Source organism: Vipera ursinii (assembly GCF_947247035.1).
Source record: "Vipera ursinii genome assembly, chromosome: 11".
NCBI lineage: Eukaryota > Metazoa > Chordata > Lepidosauria > Squamata > Viperidae > Vipera > Vipera ursinii.
The window spans coordinates 17,939,228-17,962,166 of NC_139524.1; the positions used below are offsets into that span (position 1 = coordinate 17,939,228).

General features: G+C 45.4%; 2 protein-coding genes across 4 annotated transcripts; one reads left to right on the plus strand and one right to left on the minus strand.

Annotated features, from left to right (window-relative positions):
- Positions 1 to 323: 323 nt before the first annotated feature.
- On the plus strand, positions 324 to 7,915 carry NEIL1 (nei like DNA glycosylase 1). The gene is made up of 10 exons (XM_083371437.1): positions 324 to 597; positions 1,024 to 1,455; positions 2,181 to 2,300; positions 3,193 to 3,256; positions 3,859 to 3,961; positions 4,828 to 4,955; positions 5,814 to 5,841; positions 6,206 to 6,267; positions 7,129 to 7,369; positions 7,580 to 7,915. Exons 2-10 carry the CDS (start codon positions 1,025 to 1,027, stop codon positions 7,624 to 7,626), a joined length of 1,224 nt encoding a protein of 407 aa, XP_083227563.1. The 5' UTR covers positions 324 to 597; position 1,024; the 3' UTR covers positions 7,627 to 7,915.
- Positions 7,916 to 8,249: 334 nt separating this feature from the next.
- Positions 8,250 to 22,900, minus strand: MAN2C1 (mannosidase alpha class 2C member 1). Of its 3 annotated transcripts, XM_083371204.1 has the most exons (26): positions 22,685 to 22,896; positions 21,982 to 22,107; positions 21,466 to 21,589; positions 21,154 to 21,224; positions 20,578 to 20,755; positions 20,202 to 20,391; positions 18,982 to 19,088; positions 18,395 to 18,505; positions 17,757 to 17,849; positions 16,867 to 16,983; positions 16,611 to 16,706; positions 16,317 to 16,462; positions 15,842 to 15,965; positions 15,168 to 15,289; positions 14,376 to 14,461; positions 13,680 to 13,850; positions 13,456 to 13,538; positions 12,782 to 12,876; positions 12,584 to 12,688; positions 12,034 to 12,190; positions 11,728 to 11,871; positions 11,061 to 11,170; positions 10,692 to 10,771; positions 9,609 to 9,757; positions 8,799 to 8,902; positions 8,250 to 8,719 (listed from the first exon to the last, which is right to left on the minus strand). In XM_083371204.1, exons 1-26 carry the CDS (start codon positions 22,801 to 22,803, stop codon positions 8,590 to 8,592), a joined length of 3,138 nt encoding a protein of 1,045 aa, XP_083227330.1. In that variant the 5' UTR covers positions 22,804 to 22,896; the 3' UTR covers positions 8,250 to 8,589. The 3 variants fall into 3 exon arrangements, 2 of the variants coding, with proteins under 2 accessions (XP_083227330.1, XP_083227331.1); XM_083371205.1 differs by lacking the exon at positions 16,867 to 16,983; XR_014493504.1 differs by lacking the exons at positions 8,250 to 8,719; positions 8,799 to 8,902 and having other exon boundaries at positions 9,619 to 9,757; positions 10,692 to 10,921; positions 22,685 to 22,900.
- Positions 22,901 to 22,939: the final 39 nt, after the last annotated feature.

A 22,939-nucleotide genomic window follows, 5' to 3' on the forward strand; every position in this document is an offset into this window, starting at 1 on the left:
CCCGATGCCTCCCCTCCCCTGGTTGCAAAAAATTCACGACCGCCGCCGTTTGCACAAAAAAATATCCCACGCGTGCACATAAGCCCTTATCCCAGAAGCGTGGGTGCGCCCCTCGGAAACTACAGCTCCCAAGATGCTCGGTGGTTCCTCTCAACCAATAGGAGCAGAGGGGGGCGGTTCCCTGCGTTAGGGGAAGAGGGCAGCGCGTGGCTTCTGGGCTGGTTGAAGCGAGTGGGCTCTGGCCGGGAGCGCTGCTTGGTGCCCTTTCCCTGCCCTCCCCTTTTGTCCCCTTTTAGGCTCAGGTGAGTTCCACCTGCAGGAGTTCCACCTGCAGGGACAAGGAAGAGGCTGACTCGCCAATCAGCCAACAGCTGAACTGTAATTGTATTTTAGCCTAAAACTTTGAAGTTTAAGCTTTTTTTTTTGCTCATAAAACCCCTTCCTGCTTTTAAAAATGGTGGACCTTTTAATTTGTACCGGTTCTGTTTATTGATACTGAGTAAAAAAACAAAAACCCAGACAAACAAAATCTGGGGTGGAACGTTTATTTCCTGCATTGTGTAAAGGTAACAATAGGAAAACCCAGGCGAGACAAAGGTAAATAAAGTAGGTGTCATGAAAAACTAGTTTTCATTAAAATACGTGTCCTAAAAGTGCATTTTTAGAACACGTAAATAATAGAAGAAGGGCATCGTTTTGCATATTTGCAAATATCTTCAATAGCTGGGAAATGATTTTGACTTGGCAGATGGCCAGGGGGGTGGGTGTCTGGGTGGGAGGGATTTTCAGGGGTCCTCAGTGCATGTTGGATGAAAAAGAGGGTGGTGAAATGCATTCCCCTCCCCCTCACACACACACACACACACACACACACACATTTTCAACTCTGGAAGCAATACAGTAAAAACAAGATTATATAACAAGGAAATAATGACTCATTAAAACATGCCTGTTGATGCTTTTCTCCTGTGGTTTTACCGACCCTTAAGTCTCTCTTCCTCCTCTCTTTTCCTGTTTTTCTAGGATGCCGGAGGGCCCAGAGCTCTTTCTAGCCTCCAGGTACATCAACGCAGTGTGTGCAGGAATTACATTTACGGGGAAGGTAGAAAAATCCGAAGTTAGCAAAAATCCGGAGGTGCCTTTTGAGAGCGACGGATACCTCATCTCGGCTGTCTCCCGGGGCAAAGAACTGAAGCTCACCCTGAGCCCGATTAAACGGGAGGCTTCGAAAGAGCCCCCTATGGATATTGTGTTCCGTTTTGGCATGAGTGGGAATTTCAAACTGGTCCCAGTTTCCGACATGCCCAAACACGCTCACTTGCGGTTCTATACCCAAGAGAAGCCACTCCGAGTTCTCTGCTACGTGGACGTCCGGCGTTTTGGCAAGTGGGAGGTGGACGGCACCTGGCAACCGGACCGAGGGCCTTGCGTGATGTTGGAGTATGAACAATTCAGGTGAGGAGCTACCTCCCAACTCGCTTGCCTCCTTACCCAAGGCCTGGATTGTATGTACGTTTCAACTGCTTGATGTCCTTGGAGTTAAAAATGAGGTTTTTTTTAAAATTTTATTTTCATGAATGGGCATAGCAGGAAGGAAATCTTGTGATTGGCCCTCAAGAAGATGTGGAATACAACTCCCATCATCCACCAGCTAACAGCTGGAGGGACGAGGATTGTAACAGCACAGATTTAGAAGGAGCCAGATTGGAGAAGGTTGGGGTGACGTGAGATTATCTCTTAAAACCCAAACTGGGATTCATTGTATCAAGTTTGCTTCGCCTTAAAACTTGGCAAGTTTGAGAAACACTGCGCTGGAGGTAGAAAGAAGCATGAGAAAGAAACTCAACATAAGCCCACTTTGATTTTATTTGGTACATGATGGGCAGAAAGAAACTGGGAGAAGTTTTCAAGTTTTCTGTTATTACAGCCTATATTACAATAAAGGATCTCTGTAGTGTCTCTTTCTTGATCCAGTCTACTTCAAAGGATGGTCTCATCTTGGAAGCCTGCCCACCTTTGTTTATTTTACACTAAATGAAATCAAGTTGGATTATCTTTTTGTGTCATTCTACTTTAAGGCTGGTTGCACCTTTTCCAACTGAAAAGGTTGGGGCTCTTGGAAGTTTGTGCTTCACAGAATCCCAAATATTTCTGCTAACAAGTCGGGACTTGCTCTCCAGGGAAAACATCCTGAGGAATCTCTTGGACAAGGCCTTTGATAAGCCCATCTGTGAGGCTCTGCTAAACCAGAGGTTTTTCAACGGAGTTGGCAACTACCTCCGGGCTGAAATTCTTTACCGGTAAGTCTGTGATTTATTTTTTTTTGGGGGGGGGGGGTCCTCTCCACTGGGGTCTGCTGGAAAGCAGAGGGAACTTTGTGGTCCTGTGTTGGAGAATCCAGAAGACCTTTTTTGGATTCAAGGAAGCATCTGGAGAAAACAAGTTGGAAGTTGCGTTAAGGCAGATTGACCACAGAGACAACAGCATCTGGATTTCAAGCTGGAAAGATGTTCCATGTATTTCTAGAGTCAGAATCCTGTCCTTGGAGCTCCAGATGTGGGGATACAGGCAATATATGCTGTGAGGGTCCTTAGTGCTCTCTGAGCTTGGTTGTTTTCTTGCAGACTTTTCACGACTCAACTAGGTAACATCATCAGTGCTAGAAGGGGGTGAGGTTTGTGAAGAGGAGGAGGAGAGGAGAATTGTGGTGTCCTGGGTGCTCTCTGAGCCTGGTTGTTTTCTTGCAGACGTTTCATGACCCAACTAGGTAACTTCTTCAGTGCTAGAAAGGGGGAGGAGGAGGAGAAGAGGAGGAGAATTGTGGTGTCCTGGGTGCTCTCTGAGCCTGGTTGTTTTCTTGCAGACGTTTCATTACCCAACTAGGTAACATCTTCAGTGCTAGAAGGGGGGAGGAGGAGGAGAAGAGGAGGAGAATTGTGGTGTCCTGGGTGCTCTCTGAGCCTGGTTGTTTTCTTGCAGACGTTTCATGACCCAACTAGGTAACATCTTCAGTGCAGTTACTAGCAACCTACCCTGCAAACTTAACATCCTTCATTTTCAGGAGAGAATTAAAAAAAGGGAAGGGAGAGTAACTTTCAAACTTGCAAGACTGACCCTTTGAAGTAGTCCAAACAAGAAGCACCAACCATGATTACTAAATACCCTCTGAGCCTTTTCTCCGACTTCTTCTAGATCAAACATCCCTCCTTTTGAGAAGGCACGGACCGTTCTGGAAGATCTGCAGCGTGGACTGCAGGTAAGAGGTTAGAAGCTCAAAGGATAGAGTGGTGCAATGTTGAGAACCAGTTGAAGGTGCTAAAGCAGGGGTGGGCAACCTTGGCTCTTTTATGACTCGTGGACTTCAACTCCCAGAATTCCTGAGCCAGCGTGGCTCAGCATTTGAAACCTCTCCCTTTTCCGTCAGCATGGTTGGCTCAGGAATTCTTGGAGTTGAAGTCCACGAGTCACAAAAGAGCCAAGGTTGCCTACCCCTGTGCTAAAGCGAATCAAGTGTGGTCAGTAAGTGAATCCAGATTCTCTTGTTGACTTGGCTTGTTGGAAACTGGCTGAGAAGATCCCAAGTGGTGATCAGGCGATCCCGAGCTGCAGCATAGGCCAGTTGCCAAGCACTCCGATTACAATCACGTGACACCAGTAGTAAGTGTGAAGACCAGTAATAAGTCCTTTTTTTCCCACCGCCGTAACTTTGAACCAACCGTTAAACAAATGGTCGTAAGGACTACTTGCATAAAGTTTCATCTAAAGAAGGGAAGGCGGAGTGATATCGGATTGGAATCCCTTCTTTTCCCCGTTTAGAAAATATTTCTGTTTATCCAACTTCCTGTCTCCGTATTTCAGGCTTCGGGTGGGACAACCCTCAGCAAGAAAGTGAAATTGAAACGAGAGAACCCCGACTTGCTGGAGATCTGTCACCTGTTGCCCATGGAGGTCGTGAATCTAGGTAAGCACCCGGTGGGGCCCCCAAAGGATCCCCCCCATTTGAGATGGGTGAGATTTATGGCAGTTACAGAGTGCTCGACTTGTATAGTGACATTTGCAGTTAGGACACTGGAAAAAAAAGATGACGTGGGCCCAGGTTTCACCCTTAAGGCCATTGCAGCCTCCCCATGGTCATGTGATCAAAATTCAGATGCTTAGCAACTGGCATGTATTTCTGACTGTTGCAGTGTCCCGGGGTCACGCAATCACCATTAGTAACCTTCCCAGCGGGCTTCCGAGAAGCCAAGTCAATGGGGGAAGCCAGATCCCCTTAAGAACTGCAGTGATTTGTTTAACAAACGGGGCCAAAAGGTTTAGCATCTGGTTTAGCAGAGCCTCACAGATGGGCTTATCAAAGGCCTTGTCCATGTGGCCAAACTCACTTAAGAAACGCTTTGCTTAGCGGTGGAAACACTGGGCTCCGTTGTGGAGGTATGTCACGGTCACAGTGGAGCCGCAAACCTCTGTGGTTGTGAGACGTTTCCTTCCTTGCCACACGTGGGAAGTGGATCCCTGCAGTTGATAAGTTATCATAACGTAATAACCCGCTGATTATCTGAATCTGGCCTCCCCATGGACTTTGCTGGTCAGAAGGTCACAAGAGGGGGATCACATGACCTTGGGGCACAACAGACGTAAGTACAAGCCAGTTGCCCCAGCCTCTGAACCTTGATCACAAGATTAAGGGGATGCTGCAAAAAGTTCGTGACTCTGAAAAATGATCGTAAGTCCCTTTTTTCCCGTGCCGTCGTAACTTTGAAGGTCACTAAATGAACTCTTGTAAGTCAAGGACTACCTGTATTTATGTCTCTGCTTGTCTTCACCTAGGAGGTGGCAAGGGATATGACCCCACCAACCGAGAAGATTCTGCCATCTTTGAAGAGTGGCTTCACTGTTACTCCGTTCCGGGCATGAAATCCTTGCGTGATGCTAATGGCAGGACCATCTGGTTCCAGGTAGGGATACAGGCGACAAGCAACGTTTGCCCTCTAGGTAAGATGATGGAGCCATCTTTGCCTTGGTTTGAAGGCTGCACCAATATCTGCCTTAGTGTGTTGTGCATAAACGCAACCATTCTCACCTGCTGGCGTGGCTAACAGCGTTGTATAGAAAGGAAGGCTCCGCAGACTTGTTCTCTCTTCTGTTTCCTGTTGTGTGTTGGATATTGTTCCCGGCGTATGAGATTGTAGATAGTGTAAGATAAACCACCATTTAATAGACCACTGTGTTTACTCCTAGGTTATCTCAGCGCAATAAGACTATGCATGCTCTGACATGTTATATATGTTAAGAGAACAACAACAGAATTACAGAGTTGGAAGGGACCTTGTAGGTCATCTAGTCCAACCCTCCCCTGCATGTCGATGTGTGTTTTCACTACAAGCTGGAGTTGTGTGTTTAGATTGCAGCACTGCACTGCTCACTGCCAGCAGTTTGATCCTGCCCGGCTTAAGGTTGATTCAGCCTTTCATCCTTCCGAGGTCGGTAAAATAAGGACCCCAGATTGTTGGGGGTGCGAGAGTCTGACTCTGTAAACTGCTTAGAGAGGGTTGTACAGCACTGTGAAGCAGTATATAAGTCTAAGGGCTATTGCTGTTCACCGCCCTGAGTCCTTCGGGAGAAGGGCAGTATATAAATAAAATTATTATTATTATTATTATTATTATTATTATTATTATTATTATTATTATTATTATTATTATTATTATTATTATTATTACTACTACTACTACTATTGGATGATCAGCACCTGTATATAGCAAACCTGGCCTAACTCTGTTCCAAGAAACCTGAATTATTTTTCTTCCATATAGGGAGACCCTGGACCCCTGACCCCAAAAGGTGAGCTCCATTTTTACATTTAAGGAAAAGAGAAAATGAGAAAGTGTGTTCTCCCCCCCCCCCCACGCCCCATACAGCAGCATGTAGGCTGTCATCAAAGGTATTTGCTAAGATCTCCGTTCCAGGCAACTTCTACTTGCAGCCAGAAAATTTCAGATTTCACTGCTAGCTTTTCTGATTAAAGGATCTGGGGATTAAAATTCTCTGCTGGAAAACAAACCTAACCTAGAAACATGTCTCTAAGAAATCACCTTTTCTTCCTGTATCATAGAACACAGAATAACATTGTGGTTAATTAAGAAATTAAGATGGCACTGATCTAATTGTGTGTGTGTGTGTCTGTGTGTAATGTTTTGAATCCCAGGGGGGAAATCTCAGACAAAGAAGGCACAAACGAAGTCTAAACAAACTCTGCAGAGTTCAAAGGTAAAGGTATATTATTTCTTTCTCTGGGGAAATTATTTACCCGAGACATTAAGGTCTCTCTCGTTTGTCTATTTCTCTGCCTCTCTGGGTAAAGTTCCCAAAATTATTAGTTAAGTTCCTCTACCCTGGAAACGGAGTGAAGAAAAAAAAAGATAGAAAAAATAAACAAGGAACTGGATAATTGTTCCAAAGATCAAGAAAACCGGGGCAGATAGAAACCTCCTAGTCCAATATTTGACCATTTCACAAGTTAGTAGTGCTTTTTCGATCTGTTAACTGGATGACCTTGGCTACGCGATTGCGATTTGGGCAGTTGACAAACGGCTCGCATTTACAAGCATTGCCGTGTCCTGTGGTCCTGTGCTTACCGTTTGTGACCTTCTCAGTTCAACGGGGGAAGCTGGATTTGCTTAATCCATGGTCAAAACAAACAACAAGTCATAAAATTCGGTGTGATCGTGGGATGCCTCATTTAAGAACAGCCCCACATTAACGACGAATTTGCTGGGGCAGCTTCTGGTCATAATGTCAAGGTCTTACCTGCAGAGAGATCCTACAGTTCTAAGAATAAAGTCTTCCTGATCCCGTGTGATTTTTCCTACTTAAGATAGCATCCCTCAAGTAGCCGTTCTCCCCATAGTGAGTTGGGACTTCCATTTTTCATGTCATTCTGGTGATCCAACGTATTCGAATGTGAATTTGGGGACTAGGGAGTCTCCGGCTGTCGTAACTGAGCCACATTTCAGATATCTGCAGGTCCCTCTCTTCTTCTGCCCGAGATCAAGTTTTGATCTCAGGATTTGATCCACCTCATTCGAGGGGTGGGTTGGCTTCTCTGAGCATCTGTGTCCGTCTCTGCAGGCCGGCAAGCCAAGGACGAACTCAAGCAGCAGTCCTGCTCAGACAGAAGTTAAGGGAAGAAGGAAACTTAAACCAGAGGATGGAGTGATTCGAGAAAAGGAGGATGGCAGTGTGGTGGGCAAGAGAGCCAGGGGTCCCAAGACCAGATCCCAGAAATCATCTTCTGATTTGCAAGAATCTTTGCTGCTAAGTTCACCACCTCCAGCACAGAAGAGGCGAATGCCTGCTCAGAAAAAACAGAGTGAGAAAGATAACCTATCTGGGGTTTATGAGGGCTACCTCCAGTCTCTATCCACTAGGAATCAGGGGTTGGCAACCTCGGCTCTTTTATGACTCATGGACTTCCAACTCCCAGGAATTCTGGGAGTTGAAGTCCATAAGTCATAAAAGAGCCGAGGTTGCCAACCCCTGCACTAAGTCCTCTAACTCTTATTAATTTTCCTTTTTTTAGCTAAGGCACCAGCAATCTCAAGATCTAAACGGGTGAAGGCTTCCTAAAGTGCGGAAGGATATTTGCATAAGCGCCAGGTAGACCTTCACGCTCCAATGGAGGAGATAAATGCAGCTTTGGGACCCAAGATTACCAACTGAGGGACCCCAGTGAGCTTCAGGAAGAGCGCTTCATGCTCCAGCCGAGGAGATAAATACAAGCTTTTGATCCAAGATGACCAGCTGAGAACTCTCGTGAGACCATATTTTCTTGCCTCGTTGACCAACTTTTAAACTTAGCGTTATGCAGATTTCTTGGATGTTACTTACGCTGCTTTTAAGAACCTGCACCTGGGGGGGGGGGGAAATGCCTTTGGTTTCACATTGTTCTGGCAAGCGGGACTGAAAGGACTCCTGCAGTTTTGAATAGTTGCCACCCCTCAAACTTCTGATCGTGGGAAGAAAACCAGCCCGGTACAGGGAACTCTCCGCACAAAAGAACGAATAAGATTTAATCTTCAACAATTAAATCAAATGCTTTCCTTTTATAACAATGTGTGTATGTTTTTTCTTAAGAAAAAAAACAACTGTTTTTATATGCTAATAAAAAAAAGAGATCCTGCTTTAAAAGTTGCTTTTTTTCTATGTCAGAAAACTAGATCGTTGAAGCAATGATCCCAAACTCTACTCAATTCATTCAACAATTGCTTTTTATTATATTTTGGGAGGCATATTTCTTGATCTTCCAAGAAGCTAAATCAATGGGGGGGGGAGAGAGAGAGAGAGCTAGATTCGCTTATATGACCTTTAACAACCACATGATTCGTTTAACAACCGTGGAAGAAAAAAAAACCCATAAAATTGAAGGGTCTCAGTTACAGCATCACTTAACGATGGAAGCTCTGGTCTCAACAGTGGTCATAAATGGAGGACTATCTGTGGCCCATCCCTGGTGCTCCTTGCACCCTGTTAGGCAGAGAAAAGAAGCTCCAGCTGATGAGTCCTTAGGAAAGCAGTCAGTGCCTCGAAGCCTCAAGTCCTGGTCTGTCCTTTCAAGACCAGCAGGATCGAGAGTATTTGGAAGGGCCTAAAGGAAAGCTTCAGCCGATGCTCTTCCAGAACCAAGGGGATGCTAGGATCAGGTCTTTCAAGGAGGTCACACCTGCAAAAAGACAGTGATGCTGTCAGCCATGAATCTTTGGGGGAAAAGCTGGCCATTAAGACACCCTCTTTCCACTTACACAACTGCCTCATGGACCGGGAAGCCCATCTGGAGCCAGGTGTCAACTGTGCTGCCGTGGGACTCGTAAAGTCGGAGGACCAGGGCGTCTGGCCTGTCCTCGGCCTGGGGAAGAAGACCCCAAGAAAGATCTCCCCGTCAGCTCAACCTTGTTCTTTCCTTCCTCCTGTCCTGCTCTTGTAAGATGCCGCAAGGGACAGAGAAAGGTGGTGCCTGACGAGTCGAAACTGAGAGAATCTTCACCTAGAACCCCCAAATTCGCTCAAATGTTCATCGAAATCAGGGGAAGACTGGCAAGCCAGAAGTCAGCTAAGCTAGCTTCCGCGTTGAACATAAAGCACACTAAGACCCATTAGTTTTGTGATAAAATGTTAATCGTGTGTGGGAATGAACTTGGGAAACAGGAGGAAGAGCCACAGACTAGAATCCAGGGGTAGGCCACCTTGGCTCTTTTATGACTCCTGGACTTCAACTCCCAGAATTCCTGAGCCAGCATGGCTCAGCTTGGAAACCTCTCCCTTTTCCCTCAGCATGGCTGGCTGAGGAATTCTGGGAGTTGAAGTCCACGAGTCATAAAAAGGCCAAGGTTGCCTACCCCTGCTCTAGACTGTGTGTCAGAACAGCAGCAGCTGAGCCCCAGAAGGAATAAGGGGGGGGCTTGCGAGTGTCTCAGAAGGGGACCTTCCTTCATTGTTGGGATTGAAAAAGCAAGAGGGGAGAAATGCCTTTTCCAGGCTCGCAAGATGGTCCGGTAAGAAAACATGCCCAGATGAACAGAGTTGAATGACTGGATTTCTCGTTGGCTCTTTACCTGCTTTACTGTTTCCAGAACAATAGCTGGAGACGGGACAGAAAAGGCACTCCAGGCTGGACGCGGCCCAGGAGGAGAGCCCTCTGTTACGTGAAGAGGGAAATTCAAGTTGTAGGCCCGCTGGATCACCTCGGCACCTTGGAAAGAATCTGTGGATGACAAAGCTGTACAGTCAGGAGTGTTATTTAAAGTAGGGTTAGGGTAACCCTAACCCCCCCCCCATCAGTTTGGAGGTACAGTTTCCCTTTCTAGTTTTCCTGGTGTCTTCCCACTGGCCCAGGGGTAGGCAAGCTTGACTCTTTTATGACTCGTGGGCTTCAACTCCCAGAATTCCTCAGCCAGTGTGAGGGAACAGTGACCCTTTGATGACTTCTGGACTTCAACTCCCAGAATTCCTCAGCCACCGTGAGGGAACTATGACCCTTTGATGACTTGTGGACTTCAACTCCCAGAATTCCTCAGCCAGCGTGAGGGAACTATGACTCTTTTATGACTCGTGGACTTCAATTCCCAGAATTCCTCAGCCAGCGTGAGGGAACAGTGACCCTTTGATGACTTGTGGACTTCAACTCCCAGAATTCCTGAGCCAGCATGGGGGAACTATGGCTCCCTTGATGACTTCTGGACTTCAACTCCCAGAATTCCTGAGCCATGCTGAGGGGAAAGGGAGAGGTTTCCAAGCTGAGCCATGCTGGCTCAGGAATTCTGGGAGTTGAAGTCCACGAGTCATGAAGGGGCCAAGGTTGCCTACCCCTGCACTGGCCCAGCATCGGTGCTAATGGTACGATTTATGAAAGACAAAATCAACAATTTGCAGAAATTGAAGGGAGGAAGGGAGGAAGGAAGGAAGGAAGGAAGGAAGGAAGGAAGGAAGGAAGGAAGGAAGGAAGGAAGGGCGAGGCGACAGGAAGAGAGGAAGGAAGGAGAATAAATAGAGGATGGAGGGAGGGAAGAGGGAGAAGAAGAAAAAGAAGCAGGAGAGAGGAAGAAGGAGAAGGTGAAGAGCAAAGAGGGAGGAGGAGGAGGAGAAGAAGAAAAAAAGAGCAGTCTGCCAAGATCAGGTTCTTCTCAGGAGTTGCTTACCCAGGTGAGGCATCACTGCATAAGTAAACTGGTGAGGTCCAATATCTGCAGCAGCATCTGGGGACTTCGGAGCCCGTAACCTTCACGGGAATCAAAACTCGTATTATCCAGTCATTCACACCCTTTGCTTGCTTTCTTAGCGGTCCAAGCAGCCAACATTGGTATGAATTATATCCCGCCCTTCTGGTGCGTTAAAACGCAACTTGAAGTTGCTAAGTCCCATGATAACCCTACAAACTATCAAAACCGTCGGCAGGTACACAAGGCAAAAGTTAAAAAAATCCAACCAAAGCAGGCAAGACCTAAGAAGTCATTCCCAAAATCATTTCTGCCGTAACCCAGGCGTTCCTAGCCTTCACCAAAACTCACAGGGAGAGACTCATCACATTGCCGTGGACCGAGCAGCCATATTTACAGTCGTTCAACAAGGCAACCCCGAAGCCGTGCTCGGACAGGTCTGCCCATTTGTGACTCCACACCTTCAAAAAAAGCCAAAAGGAAAACTGAAGTTGGTTTCAGGGCAAACGTGATTCTGGAACACTTCAGTGTGGCTATCTGGTGAGCAGGATTTTCATTAAAACTGGGGTGGGGGGTCAACGAGGCACGGCGCAAACTTAATTCGGCCTTGAGTCGTGTGGGAAATCTGTCAAGCGCTGTGGAAATCAGGAAATCCAGGCAGTTCAAATGAATACAAAGGGTTATCGCAAGGTTTAGCTCGCTACAAGAATCTGAGCTACTAATGGTCAAGGGAAATTGGCGGTACATAAGAGTCAACGGAATTCAAGGTGGGCTGGAATTAGGTCTCTTGGGGGCACGAAGGGACTTGAGACTGATGACGCATTTGACCCCTCCTTCCCTCCCTCCCTCCCTCAGGCGCAGCCTGATGTATGAGATGAAGGTGTGGTACAAACATTCAAGATGGTGGTCACCATGGAGCTGTTGAAGAGTTGTACGTAAAAAAAACCACCAAAAAAAAGAAGCAGAATTTGGATCACTCCCATCCTGGGAATACCAGTTAGGTGAAGAAGAGCCTCACCTCAAAGCGGGCCCAATCCCAGGACGTGTTCCAATGCGTCGGTCTCTGCAGGTGCCCAAACTGGATCTCGTAAGTGGCATTTGGACTCCGAACCTTGGCTGGAAATTCCACCTTGAGGAACTTGTGAGCTTCGTTCCAGTCAACCTGGAAAGCAACCAAGCAATTAAAAAAAAAAGCAGATATTGCCCCCTCCCCCCCCAGTTGGCGACTCTTAAGTAAGGGAGAACTGCAGATCAGGAAAAGAAAGACCGAATTTTACCCAGTTGGTGAAACATTTCTGGGGAAAAAAGAAGAAGAAAAGCAAACCTGGGTCCGGAAGGAGATGTAAGGACTCGCTGCGTCCAGGACAACCTCTTGGGTTAGGACGCTGCTCTCGCTGAGCTGCAGGGAGAAAGTCACGCTGCCCCGCAAGCCGCCTGGGATGGAAATTTCCAGGGGTTTGAGGAGATGGGTGATGGGCTTCCTGAAAGAAAGAGTAGGACATCACTGGCTCAAAATTATAGGTTAGTAGTCCTTACATAATGGCCGTTCAAAGTTACGAAGGACCCACCAAAAAGTACTTGATGCAAGATTCAGAGTTCCAATAGTCTTAAAAGAACTGAAAAGCAGGGGTGAATGCACATGACAAAAGGCAACCAACGAATAAAGAAGTAGGTGGGGCCAACTTAGAAGTAGGTGGGGTTACCTTTCCCTGCCACGCCCCTTCCTCTTCCTCTCGATGGCTTGCGGGGGTGGGGGGTGGGGAGGGATTTCTTTTCCTTCCCAGTGATTTTCTGTTATTAGGAGTTAATTCACGAGTGATCCAACCCCTGCAGATTGCCAGCCCTGTAAGCAGAAGCTGCTTCAGGCTCCTTACCTGGTCTCCAGGTGATAATCCATCACATCCCAGGCATCCCAGTAGAGAGGGACGTCATCAAAGATCACAAACTGGTTGGCCTGGCAACCCTCCGGAACAGCCTCTCTGCAACAAGAAGACCAACGCAGAAGTGTCAAGAGGGAGAAATGCCCTGTTTGCAGAACGTAATGCTGACCCTGTACTTATATGAAGAAATACCTGTCTGGGTGGAGCAAGGAAAGGGAGACCATCCTTCCCAAAGGATCCAGGCAGGCTTGGATGATGCCATTGGCCAGAGTAACAGAACCATCTGCCTGGGGTAAAAAACAATGGCAGATTCCCTATGTCTCAGCCTTCCCAGGTCAAGCAGACAGGAAACACGACCAGGTGAGCTATTCCTACCTTATTGTAAAGCTGCATTCATAGAATGTTGCAAGTCGGAAAGGTACAAATCTCCCACCATCTCTTTTACAGCCTGAGAAGCTAAGGAGGGTCCCCACTGAGCCTCTTTCTCCACCCATTATGCAGCTCTAGGACATGTCCTCTCTTATCTGACTATTTTCTAAAACTACGTTAGCAGAATGTTGCCAATCCGAAAGTACAATTCTCCCAACTAGAGAAGGGTCCTTTGTGAGCCACTCTGCATCTGTTATGCAGCTGTGGGCTGTGCTGTCTCTTATCTAACTGTTCCCTAGGCAATTTTGCGACCCGTCTCCCAAGGTATTTTTCACGTATCGTTACACTATATTATCACCATCTTTATAAAAAGAGCGGTAACATAGACTGAGATAACCCAAAAGACAAGTCATTCTCTGGCTGTCGCTTTCAACTGCAAGCGGTCCTCACTTAGCAACCGTTCAAAGTTACAACAAACCCTCAAAAAACAAGCCCACCTCTTTATTGACTGTCACAGGATGTGGAGGAGGTGATGACTCTTGAAGAGCACAGAAGCCCATGCTGGGAACCGTCACCAAAGCTGGTGTTGGAAGACACAAAAGGAGACCAGAGGAATTAGATCTTTTCTGTCAGTTCCCAATCAATCTAAAGAAAAGTGGATTTGTGTAAGGTGGCCAAAACCTTATAGGTAGGGACTCTAAAACTGAAGCAGTGTTGCCACCTAAAGTCTCAGATCCTTGGGGTCCAGTTCTGGAAACGACTTCGGTTCTTTCCCATGGTAAAGTGTTGATAACCAGGATGGTATCGCTGCTCTTATCCCCGTTGGCCAACAGCGCTCCGCACAAAGAATGGGTGGCGTCTTTCAGAAGCTGAGCTCCAGAACTTCGGATTTCTTGAAGGAGAGGAAGAAAGAGAGGATTCCCATCAAAGGACTGTCCACATTCAGAATGAGCTATGCTACATATTGGAAAAGGAAACTTGAGGCCTAGCGTGCTGCAGAAGAGATTAAATCAGAGTTATAAATCTAAGCCTCTTTCGTAGCCCTCATTTGGAGACTTTCTTAGTCCTTGTACAGTGGAGGAAGAATCTCAGATCTTCCTAGTTTTCCACTGTTTATTGACCTTTCCTCTGCCCTCTCTCTCAGGATACCACAATCTTGTTTTAATGGTTCTATCAAAAGGAAGAAAGCTACCTTCCGCTGAGCAGAACCATCAAGGCAGACAACCATGGATGTCCATCAGGACAGGCCCTGAATCACCAGAACGTCAGGACTGAACCTGCTGTTTTGAGTCACACGGTCTACCTCTCGTGAACCAGGCCAAGCAGCACAGCCTTAGGACTCTAATGGCCATTTATGGTCCCTGATCTTTGGCAGCTGCCTAACCAAACCAAATTCTCAAGGCTGGTTCCTTCTCACCTGAGTAGTACCTCATGGCATCCTCTACTACAAGCTGGATACAACTGCCCGGTAAGACATCGTGGAACTGGTTCAAGAGCAGCAGCCTGCAGCCGAAAAAGAGAAGAGTGGGAGGAGGGATCGCACACACAGAGAGAGAATATGGAAGAGCGTAGAAAGATGCATCTGGACCTACTCACAGTTTGGTGTAATCAGAAGTGTTATGTAGCTGGACTCATTATTCGGCCTAAAATAGCGGGCTCGCAATTATTACACTCTTTTAACGTGTGTCATTTGCACCAGCCTCGATCTGGTGATCCAACTGAAAAGTCGGGATTCTCGCAGTACTTTTATTAAATTTTGTGAACATACGGATTAAAAAACAACAACATAAACTAACGATCAAGAAGAAGACGAAGAGGGAAGAGAGAGATAAGAAGCTGGTTTTAAGGTGTTGAACTAAGAGTTGAATGTTAGTGCCTTATACATCTCAGAAAGAAGTCGAAAGTCATTCTTTGTGTACATTTTTGTTTTCCTTTTTTTTATATAAGTTTCCACACCTCTAGTTCTATCTCTCTCTTTCCACTAAAATGTCAGATTCTCGTGTTAAGGTTGAGAAGTATGTTTCTAGCTTGCATTGTTCTGAAGGGACATTTGGTGTAATGCTAATTTATCTACAGAAAGTCAACATGACAGTTTCTCTTCCTCTTTTGGTTTATACATATTTCTTATTGGCCATCAGAAGGACCAGTCCCAATTCCACAAACTTCTACATTCTACCAAAAAAACGCACAAAATTTTGCATTTGCGTACCTCCAAAGGTGCTGAAGCTGAACAGAAGGATACTGGAAAGAACTTTTTTGCACCAGAGCCAAACTACTCAGGATCTCGACATCATGGAGTAAACGCTCACATTCCCTGTTCCCCTTTTTAATCTGAATCCAGAGAGAAAATTATAGATTTTATACAAAATGTCCAGTGACTTAAAAATAAAAATGAAAAATGAGGCCTTGGGGAATGGAAATCCTACTGAGATTGCAGTTCTTAAATTACTACAATTACTCATTACTCAAGGGGTACTGGAGCACCCCTTGAACGCTATCAGGATTGACAAAAATCAACATCAGTCAATTGCAAAAGGCAGCTTACTCAGAAGGGAATTGACAAAAATCATTATCAGTCAATTGCAAAAGGCAGCTTACTGGGAAGGGAATTGACAAAAATCACCACCCGTCAATTGCAAAAGGCAGCTTACATCCTGCAACAATTTTAACACCATCAAACAACATCTGCCTATCCCAGGTCTTTGGAAATGCCTTGATAGGTGCATAAAAATGCCAAACTCGGTCTAAACATCTGGCTAATTATGCGATGAACCATAATATTAATAGATACATTCCAGATGTACTGCTCTGAATCCTGGAGCCTACAGTGAAGCATTAACAGAAATGTCTACAAACTTCCTATGATGCCTTGTGCAGTCTCACCTGCCCGTGAGTTGTGTAGGTGCCGTTATGCAGTTCCAAAAACAGTTCTCCAACCCAAGTACAGAGCTGAGCCTTCTCCTTCTCCAGGGCAGAGAAAAACCGATCTGGGACAGACATTTGAACCCTGCATGAAAGGAAATCACCACTGCAGGGAACACCCAACCAAGACAATCTTGGTCTTGCATTCATTTAAGGAAATTACTCTCTAATCTTTTCTCAACCTTGGCAGCTTTAAGATGGACTTCAACTCTCAGAATTCCCCAACCGGGCATGGGTTAAAGTTGAGAAACAGTGCTCTAAGGCAGGGCTCTCCATGCTGGGTGAGGATTTCTGGGAGTTGAAGTCCACAAGTCTTAAAGTTGCCAAGTATAGAGTCCCCGGCTCTAAGGCATGAGCAACCAAGCACAGAATGTTCTTTTATTTTATTGGCTTTGTTTCCGGTTTTGTTTATCCAGTTTAGCCAAGAGAAACCAACCTGGGTAGACCATCTGTATCCTTCATTCTCAGCAGCCTGTCCAGCATCTTCTGTGTAGGTCCCCCTCCTCCGTCTCCAAATCCAAAGAGAGCGACACTGTGATTCACACGGCCCTTGTCCTTGTTATTCTTCACCGTTCTTAACATCTAGAAGAGAGGGGGCACAAGGGAGAGGGTAGATCTCCCATTCACACACTATTTGGCACTTCCTACCTTCAAGGAAAATAAAAATAATTTATTGGGTTTGTCTCTCCTGCTGTGAAGATGGAGAATCACTTTTGCTGGGTTTACTCACCTCCTCCACACGACCGGACAATCCGTAGGAATCCGCAGGAGGGAAGTGAGCCAAAACCTGGGATCCATCAATGCCTTCCCAGAAAAAGGTGTTGTGCTACAAGAGATTGCAGGTAGCCAATAAACCACCCAGTCCCCAACAAGTTCAGTGGGTTTTTTTTTCTGAAATAAATTTCAGGCTAACATCCAGATGAGACCAACCGCTGCTCAGCGGGTCCCTGCGTCCAGGTTTATTTGAATTAAACTATAAATCTTACCGGGAAAGTGTTCACCAGATTCCAACTCAATTTCTGAGTTAAGAAACGACATATCCCGCAGCCACGCATTATTTGTGGCAGTTGCGCTGAATAACCAAATGTATCAGGCAGCCAGAACTGGTTTGGGGATAAAAAAAACAATGGCCTTGTCTGTGAAGAGCTGGCATTAAATACATAGAATGAGCTGAGAATAAAAATGCTGACTGACTGGAAATTGATGTTGGCCGTGCAGAATGATGAGGAAGTTCAGTTTAGCTTCTTATATAATTATGGGAGAGAGATAGTAGGGGTTAAGGCCCTCGGCTAGAAACCGAAAGACTGTGAGCTCTAGTCCTGTCTTAAGCATGAAGCCAACTGGGCGATTTTGGGCCAACCCTCTCTCAGCCCTAGAAAGGAGGCAATGAGAAACCACTTTTGAAAAACTTGCCAAGAAAACTGCAGGGACTTATCCAGGCAGTGCCTAGGAGTCTGAACAAAAAATTATATAGTTATGGGAAAGTGTAATTGCTTGATTGCCCTACCAAAGAGCACAGGGCAGGGGTAGGCAACCTTGGCTATGCTGGCTCAGGAACTCTGGGAGTTGAAGTCCACGAGTCATAAAAGAGCCAAGGTTGCCTACTCTGTCATGATAGGGTGAATTCAAATATTCTTCCGTTTCCAGTTTGGCCATTTAGTTCACTGGTTGCTGCAGGATCTATGTGCAGGTTGAGCAGAATTCACTGGACTGGCGTAGGAGTTCTTTACGGTCCCTGCTGCTATCCACATTTTAATTTAACAGACAACACTGGTTCCGATTTAGGATCTGAGGCTACAAAAATGCCATCCCGGCAGGACTGAGGAGCGTTAGGGAAACACCTGGAAGGTAGGAAAAGAGGAATATAGATATGCACCTCTAAGCACAGCTTCCCAAATTCCTGCTGGAAGAAACGCTGTCCCTGCAGGAACTGACGAACTATGGATTCTCCACCTGGAAGGTTTCCATCCTGGGAGGGAATAAAACACCTGTATTTCCGCACCAGGGATGGGGAACTATGGCCCTTTTACCATCTCTGAACTTCAACTCCCAGAATTCCTGAGTCAGCATGGGGGTTGAAGTTCACAGGGTGTAAAAAGGCCCTCGCTCCCCACCAAGAACTGAATCCCCACATCAGTAGCAAACCCCAGCTCACGAGCTACCTTCCACCCAATGTTGCTACCAACTAGCATTATTGGCCTGAATCTACCATTCGTGGTTCTTGAGATCTTGAGTATCACAAGGGTTAGCAGTATCATTTTTCTACTTTTTTGCAGAACCCACTTTCTTTCCATACCTGACCTCCCACGCTGCATCCAGATGAAGACAAGGACAAAGGTCAGCTGGGGGCAGCAGGGAGGGATGGTCATAAAAGCAGGCAGGTCCAAATTGTGTTCATGAGACTATGATGGTGATGGCCGGAATTCCGTGTGTCCCTTTCTTCAGCTGTCATAATTTCAAGCCTTCACCGACTGAGTGGTCAGTAAGCAAGGTCCAACTATAATGCAGCCTTACCATTTCCACCCAGGTTCCCCCAACTGGTATGAAGCGTCCTCTTTTTGCGAATTCTTGAATTGTAGCATACAAACCAGGGTAATAGGACTTCACCCATTCAAACTGCTGGGCCTGTAGACAAAAAAGCCACATAAATGTCCTAAAAATGTCTCTTTTCATCCGAGCTGCAGTTTACACACCAAAATGTTCCAGTATTAAGATCTGGACACAGTGGCTAGTTTATATGGTTTTCTCATTGATCTAAACCAGGGGTCTCCAAACTTGGCAACTTTTAAGACTTGTGGACTTCAACTCCCAGAATTCCTCAACCAGACATGCTGGCTGAGGAATTCTGGGAGTTGAAGTCCACAAGTTTTAAAGTTGCCAAGTTTGGAGACCCTTGATCTAAGCAAGCAAAGAAGATGATTATAGGGATTTAAAACCTGGTTAAGTGTTTCACTGAATAAGCCACAACTGTTTGGATTCATACACGGTCTAAGCAAAAACCACAATAATAGGATTCATATCCAATTCCAAAACCAAAGAAACCACATTATGGTTTACACGCACGAACACATTTAAAAACTGGGCACTTACGTATCGATTACCTGTGAACAGACAAATGTGAAGTCCGGGTTCTTCTCCATCAGGCGTACAACAGTTACCCAGCTGCGTGCACATTTACGGACCGTCTCTTCATAAGGCCACAGCCAAGCTAAGGTTACAATTGCAAGCAAGCCGTTCACAAATACATTTGCTTTGTTCTTACAGGGTGCTTAGAGGATTGTCTATAACCGTAATAAAGATTTTTCAGATGGATAGAAGAGATTTTAATTTTAGAGCATAGTTGTTTTAGCCACGTGTAGGATTGTCCAATGCCCGGAAATTATTATTAGGAATCAAGCTAAAAGCTTTGCAATGCCTATATATGAGATTGATATTTTTTTTAAAAAGTATGTGTTGGAATTCTTATGTGATTTCCTTACTCTTTGCAACGCAAGTTGCAAGTGATGGCACTATAATGTCCTTGGAACATATGCTGATACTGCACAATAAGAAATTTAGAATAGAATAGAATAGAATAGAATAGAATAGAATAGAATAGAATAGAATAGAATAGAATAAGAATAGAAATAGGAATAGAGCTGGAAGGGACCTTGGAGGTCATCTAGTCCAGCCCCCTGCTCAAGCAGGAGAACCTATACCCTCTCAGAGAGGTGAATGTCTAGTCTCTTCTTAAAAATCTCCAGTGATGGAGCACCCACGATTTCTGGGGGTAAGCAGCACAACGCTAGGGCTATGTGCCCCAAATTTCTTTCACTAGATCTATGCAATGCATGGGGTATTTTTTAAAAGCTAAATACAACCACTAACGAGGCCAGAATTTCGGTTGCTAAGCGAGGCGGTCATTATGTGAATCATGGTCAGTTTTATTCTATTTTTTGCCATGTTTGTTAAGCAAATCCCTGCGGTTAAACAAATCATGTGGCCATTAAGCAAATCCGACTCCCTTTCTCCACCCCCCACCCCACAACTTTGCTTGTCAGAAGCCAGCTTGGGAAGGTCAGAAATGGCGATTAACTGAGTCCATGATGCTGGTTGCCAAGCGGCCCAATTTTGATTGCGTGATTGTGGGGATGCTGCGATGGTGTGAGGAACGGTTGTTAAGCCACTTTTTTGAGTGGCGTTGTAACTTCAAAAGGTCACTAAACAAAATGGTTGCAAGTTGAGGACTACTTGCATATCATCCCTCACTCCTTTGCCTAATTATATTAGGCCTGGCAGATCTTTCCTGGACTGGAATATATACCACGCACGCTGTTCCTACCGGTATCAATGTGACAGTGACCCATTGCATGGATGATATGCTGGCTCTCTCCGTTCTTCTGGCAGAAAACAGAGCGGGCCAGTTCATGAACAGCCGGGAAGGTTGCAGGGTTGTTGACATCACACAGGTTCACCATCTGGTTCGCTACGTAAAGTGCTTGGAAGCTCCGCTGGTTTTCCTCTCCGAGGAGCTAAGCAGGAAAAGAAAGATAAATTTTACGTTGACCAGTCAAGTCAAGCTCACCACCAAAACCTTCTTCAAATTGGAACCCAAAAATATCTGGGGATCAAAAGTTAAAAAGCAGAAATAAGATCATAAGCCCCCTCCCCCCCCCCACCTCTCAGTACATTAAAATGGCAAAAACAAGACATTTCACCTTGGCCATGTCCAAGAGGATTTCAAAGTCCACCAGAAGCTCATGGACATCCCGGTTGTAAACCACCAGCTCTGCTCTACTCAAGGAGAATGTTTTGTCCAGATCCGGGGGTTCAATCATGCCGCCCTTCCCAGCTCCGAAGAGACCATTGCAGGCAACCTCCAGATAGAGGGTCAAGCTGCAGAAGAGGAAAAAGTGCCTATCACCTTTCTGTTTTGAAGAATCCATGGGCCTGAATTAGGCTCCCAGTGATTACCCTGACACTGCAAAAGTTTTCCACCCCAAGTCATCTGTTCATCCCTCTGGCAAATAATTTTTCTTTCCACTGGAATTTGAGCAACTTACATTGTTCCAGTTTTATGTCAGCAGATTATTCACTGCAGGCGATGTGCATTTTCAGCACCTGGCATTTCCAGGATAGGATGGTTATCCCAAGTTGATTCAACAGTTCAAATACTTTTAAGCATTATTTCTATACAAAGATTTATGTCAAAATACTGGCAAGGTTCATCTCTATTGAATTGCTGGAGCAGGAAAGTATTATTTCCATAACAATACTGCAAAATAGTGACTCACTCATGAAGGTCGGTCTCCTTTAGACTGTCAGTCAGCATATAACTGGTCTTCTCACCTTCTCGGGTCAAACTCTGATAATGGCAAATAATATATAGTTGGACAGGTACATTGTCAATATAGGTAGTCCTTGAATTATTACGTCCATCACATTCTTTTGTAAACATTTTATTTTTCTCCAGCATTTCCCCCAATGAATAGCATTTGAGGCAGTTTTATTTACTGTGTACTTGCCTTTTTATCATGGGGGCGGGTTTTTTGTTTTTGTTTTTTGATCCTGATCCAGCTGGTGATAATTTCATGACAGCCACTTACCTGAACGGGCTGGGCATCCCTCCACACCATTCCTTCTCCGTCGCTTTCCCAAAGAAGGTGCACTTCCTTTCCGGTCCATTTCTTGGGAATGCTGAGTTCTAATTTAAACCAGCAGGTGTGCCACCTTAGAAAAGTGACACTAAAACTGTCAGGATGCCACAGATTCCATTAACTAAAAAGTACAATGGTTATACCCTTTAAACACTGGCAACCTGAAGATGTTTGAACTTCAATTCCCAGAAGTCTCCAGCCAGCATTATTTTTAGAAATAACTTCCCCCTATTTTCCCCACAACAACAGCCCTGTGAGATGGATTGGACTGAGAGTGTAACTGGTCCAAAATTCATTCAGTTGGCTTTCATGGCTAATGAGGGACTTGAACTCATGATCTCCTCCTTTCTAGCCTGAAGCCTTAACCACTAGGCTAAAGTGGTTCTAAGCTAAAGTAGAAACCCTTCATTTTGTTCCCTTAGGAAATGAGATGGGAAATTCAGCTCTGAATAAGGAAATACTTACGTCTGTCCAAAGCTATCTCCAACTTTAATAGGGCTGAATTCTTCTCCAATAGCTTCACTGTATGGAATTCGTTTAGAAGTTTCAAAGTAAGACAGAGACGCCAATGCACACCTGTCACCAAACAGCCTGTTAAAAGACACACAGTATTTTATCTCTTTGAAACAGCACACAAAAGAATAATGCATTCTCAGAAACTGAAGACTGCATATTCCTCCCTGATAAACTTGTCATGGTCTTCCAGTTCTTCAACACTACACGATTTAAATCCATACCTGCCTTATTAGGACCAGAGTCATTAAAGTTCCACAGAACCAACTTTTCCAAAACAAATGGCGTTAAGGCGAGTTGAGCTCCAACATTTATAATCCACTACGGTAGCTAGAGGGGAAACTTCTATAGCTTAATTAAAATGGGGTTGACTAGTTTCTGGATTGGCTGGGCAAAGATTAGGGTTATGAATTCCAACAATTGAGTTAAAGTAATCAACCATTGATTAGCATACAGTGCAAATTCCTAGGATCACAATTGGTGTTTAAGCCTACAAACATGTTTGATCAATTGCTTTTAAAAGCATTTAAAGATTTTTCTCTTTCCTTCCATCTCTTTCAGCTTTCTGTCCTGTGAGAATGGTCGTAAGTCGAGGACTACCTGAACTGGGGAAAAGCAGGGGAAGGAATTAGCGAACGGACCAACCCTAGCCCACCTGCCCCGGAGGTTACAATCCACAAAATAATCCTGCGAAATAAATTTTTCCACCCGTTCGAAGGTGGTGCGCCGGTGCTTCAGCAACGAGGCCTTTAGATCACTCCCCGATCCTGCCATGCCTCCTTCAGGACCAAAGTTGTTTTCCTTCTGGTACGGCTTCCAAATCCTTCCGTCCGACCCTCAGAGGGTTAACGAAGGTTCCGCCCCTTCAGGGGAAAACGCATCGCAAGAGGCCGAGAAGACTGCGCATGCT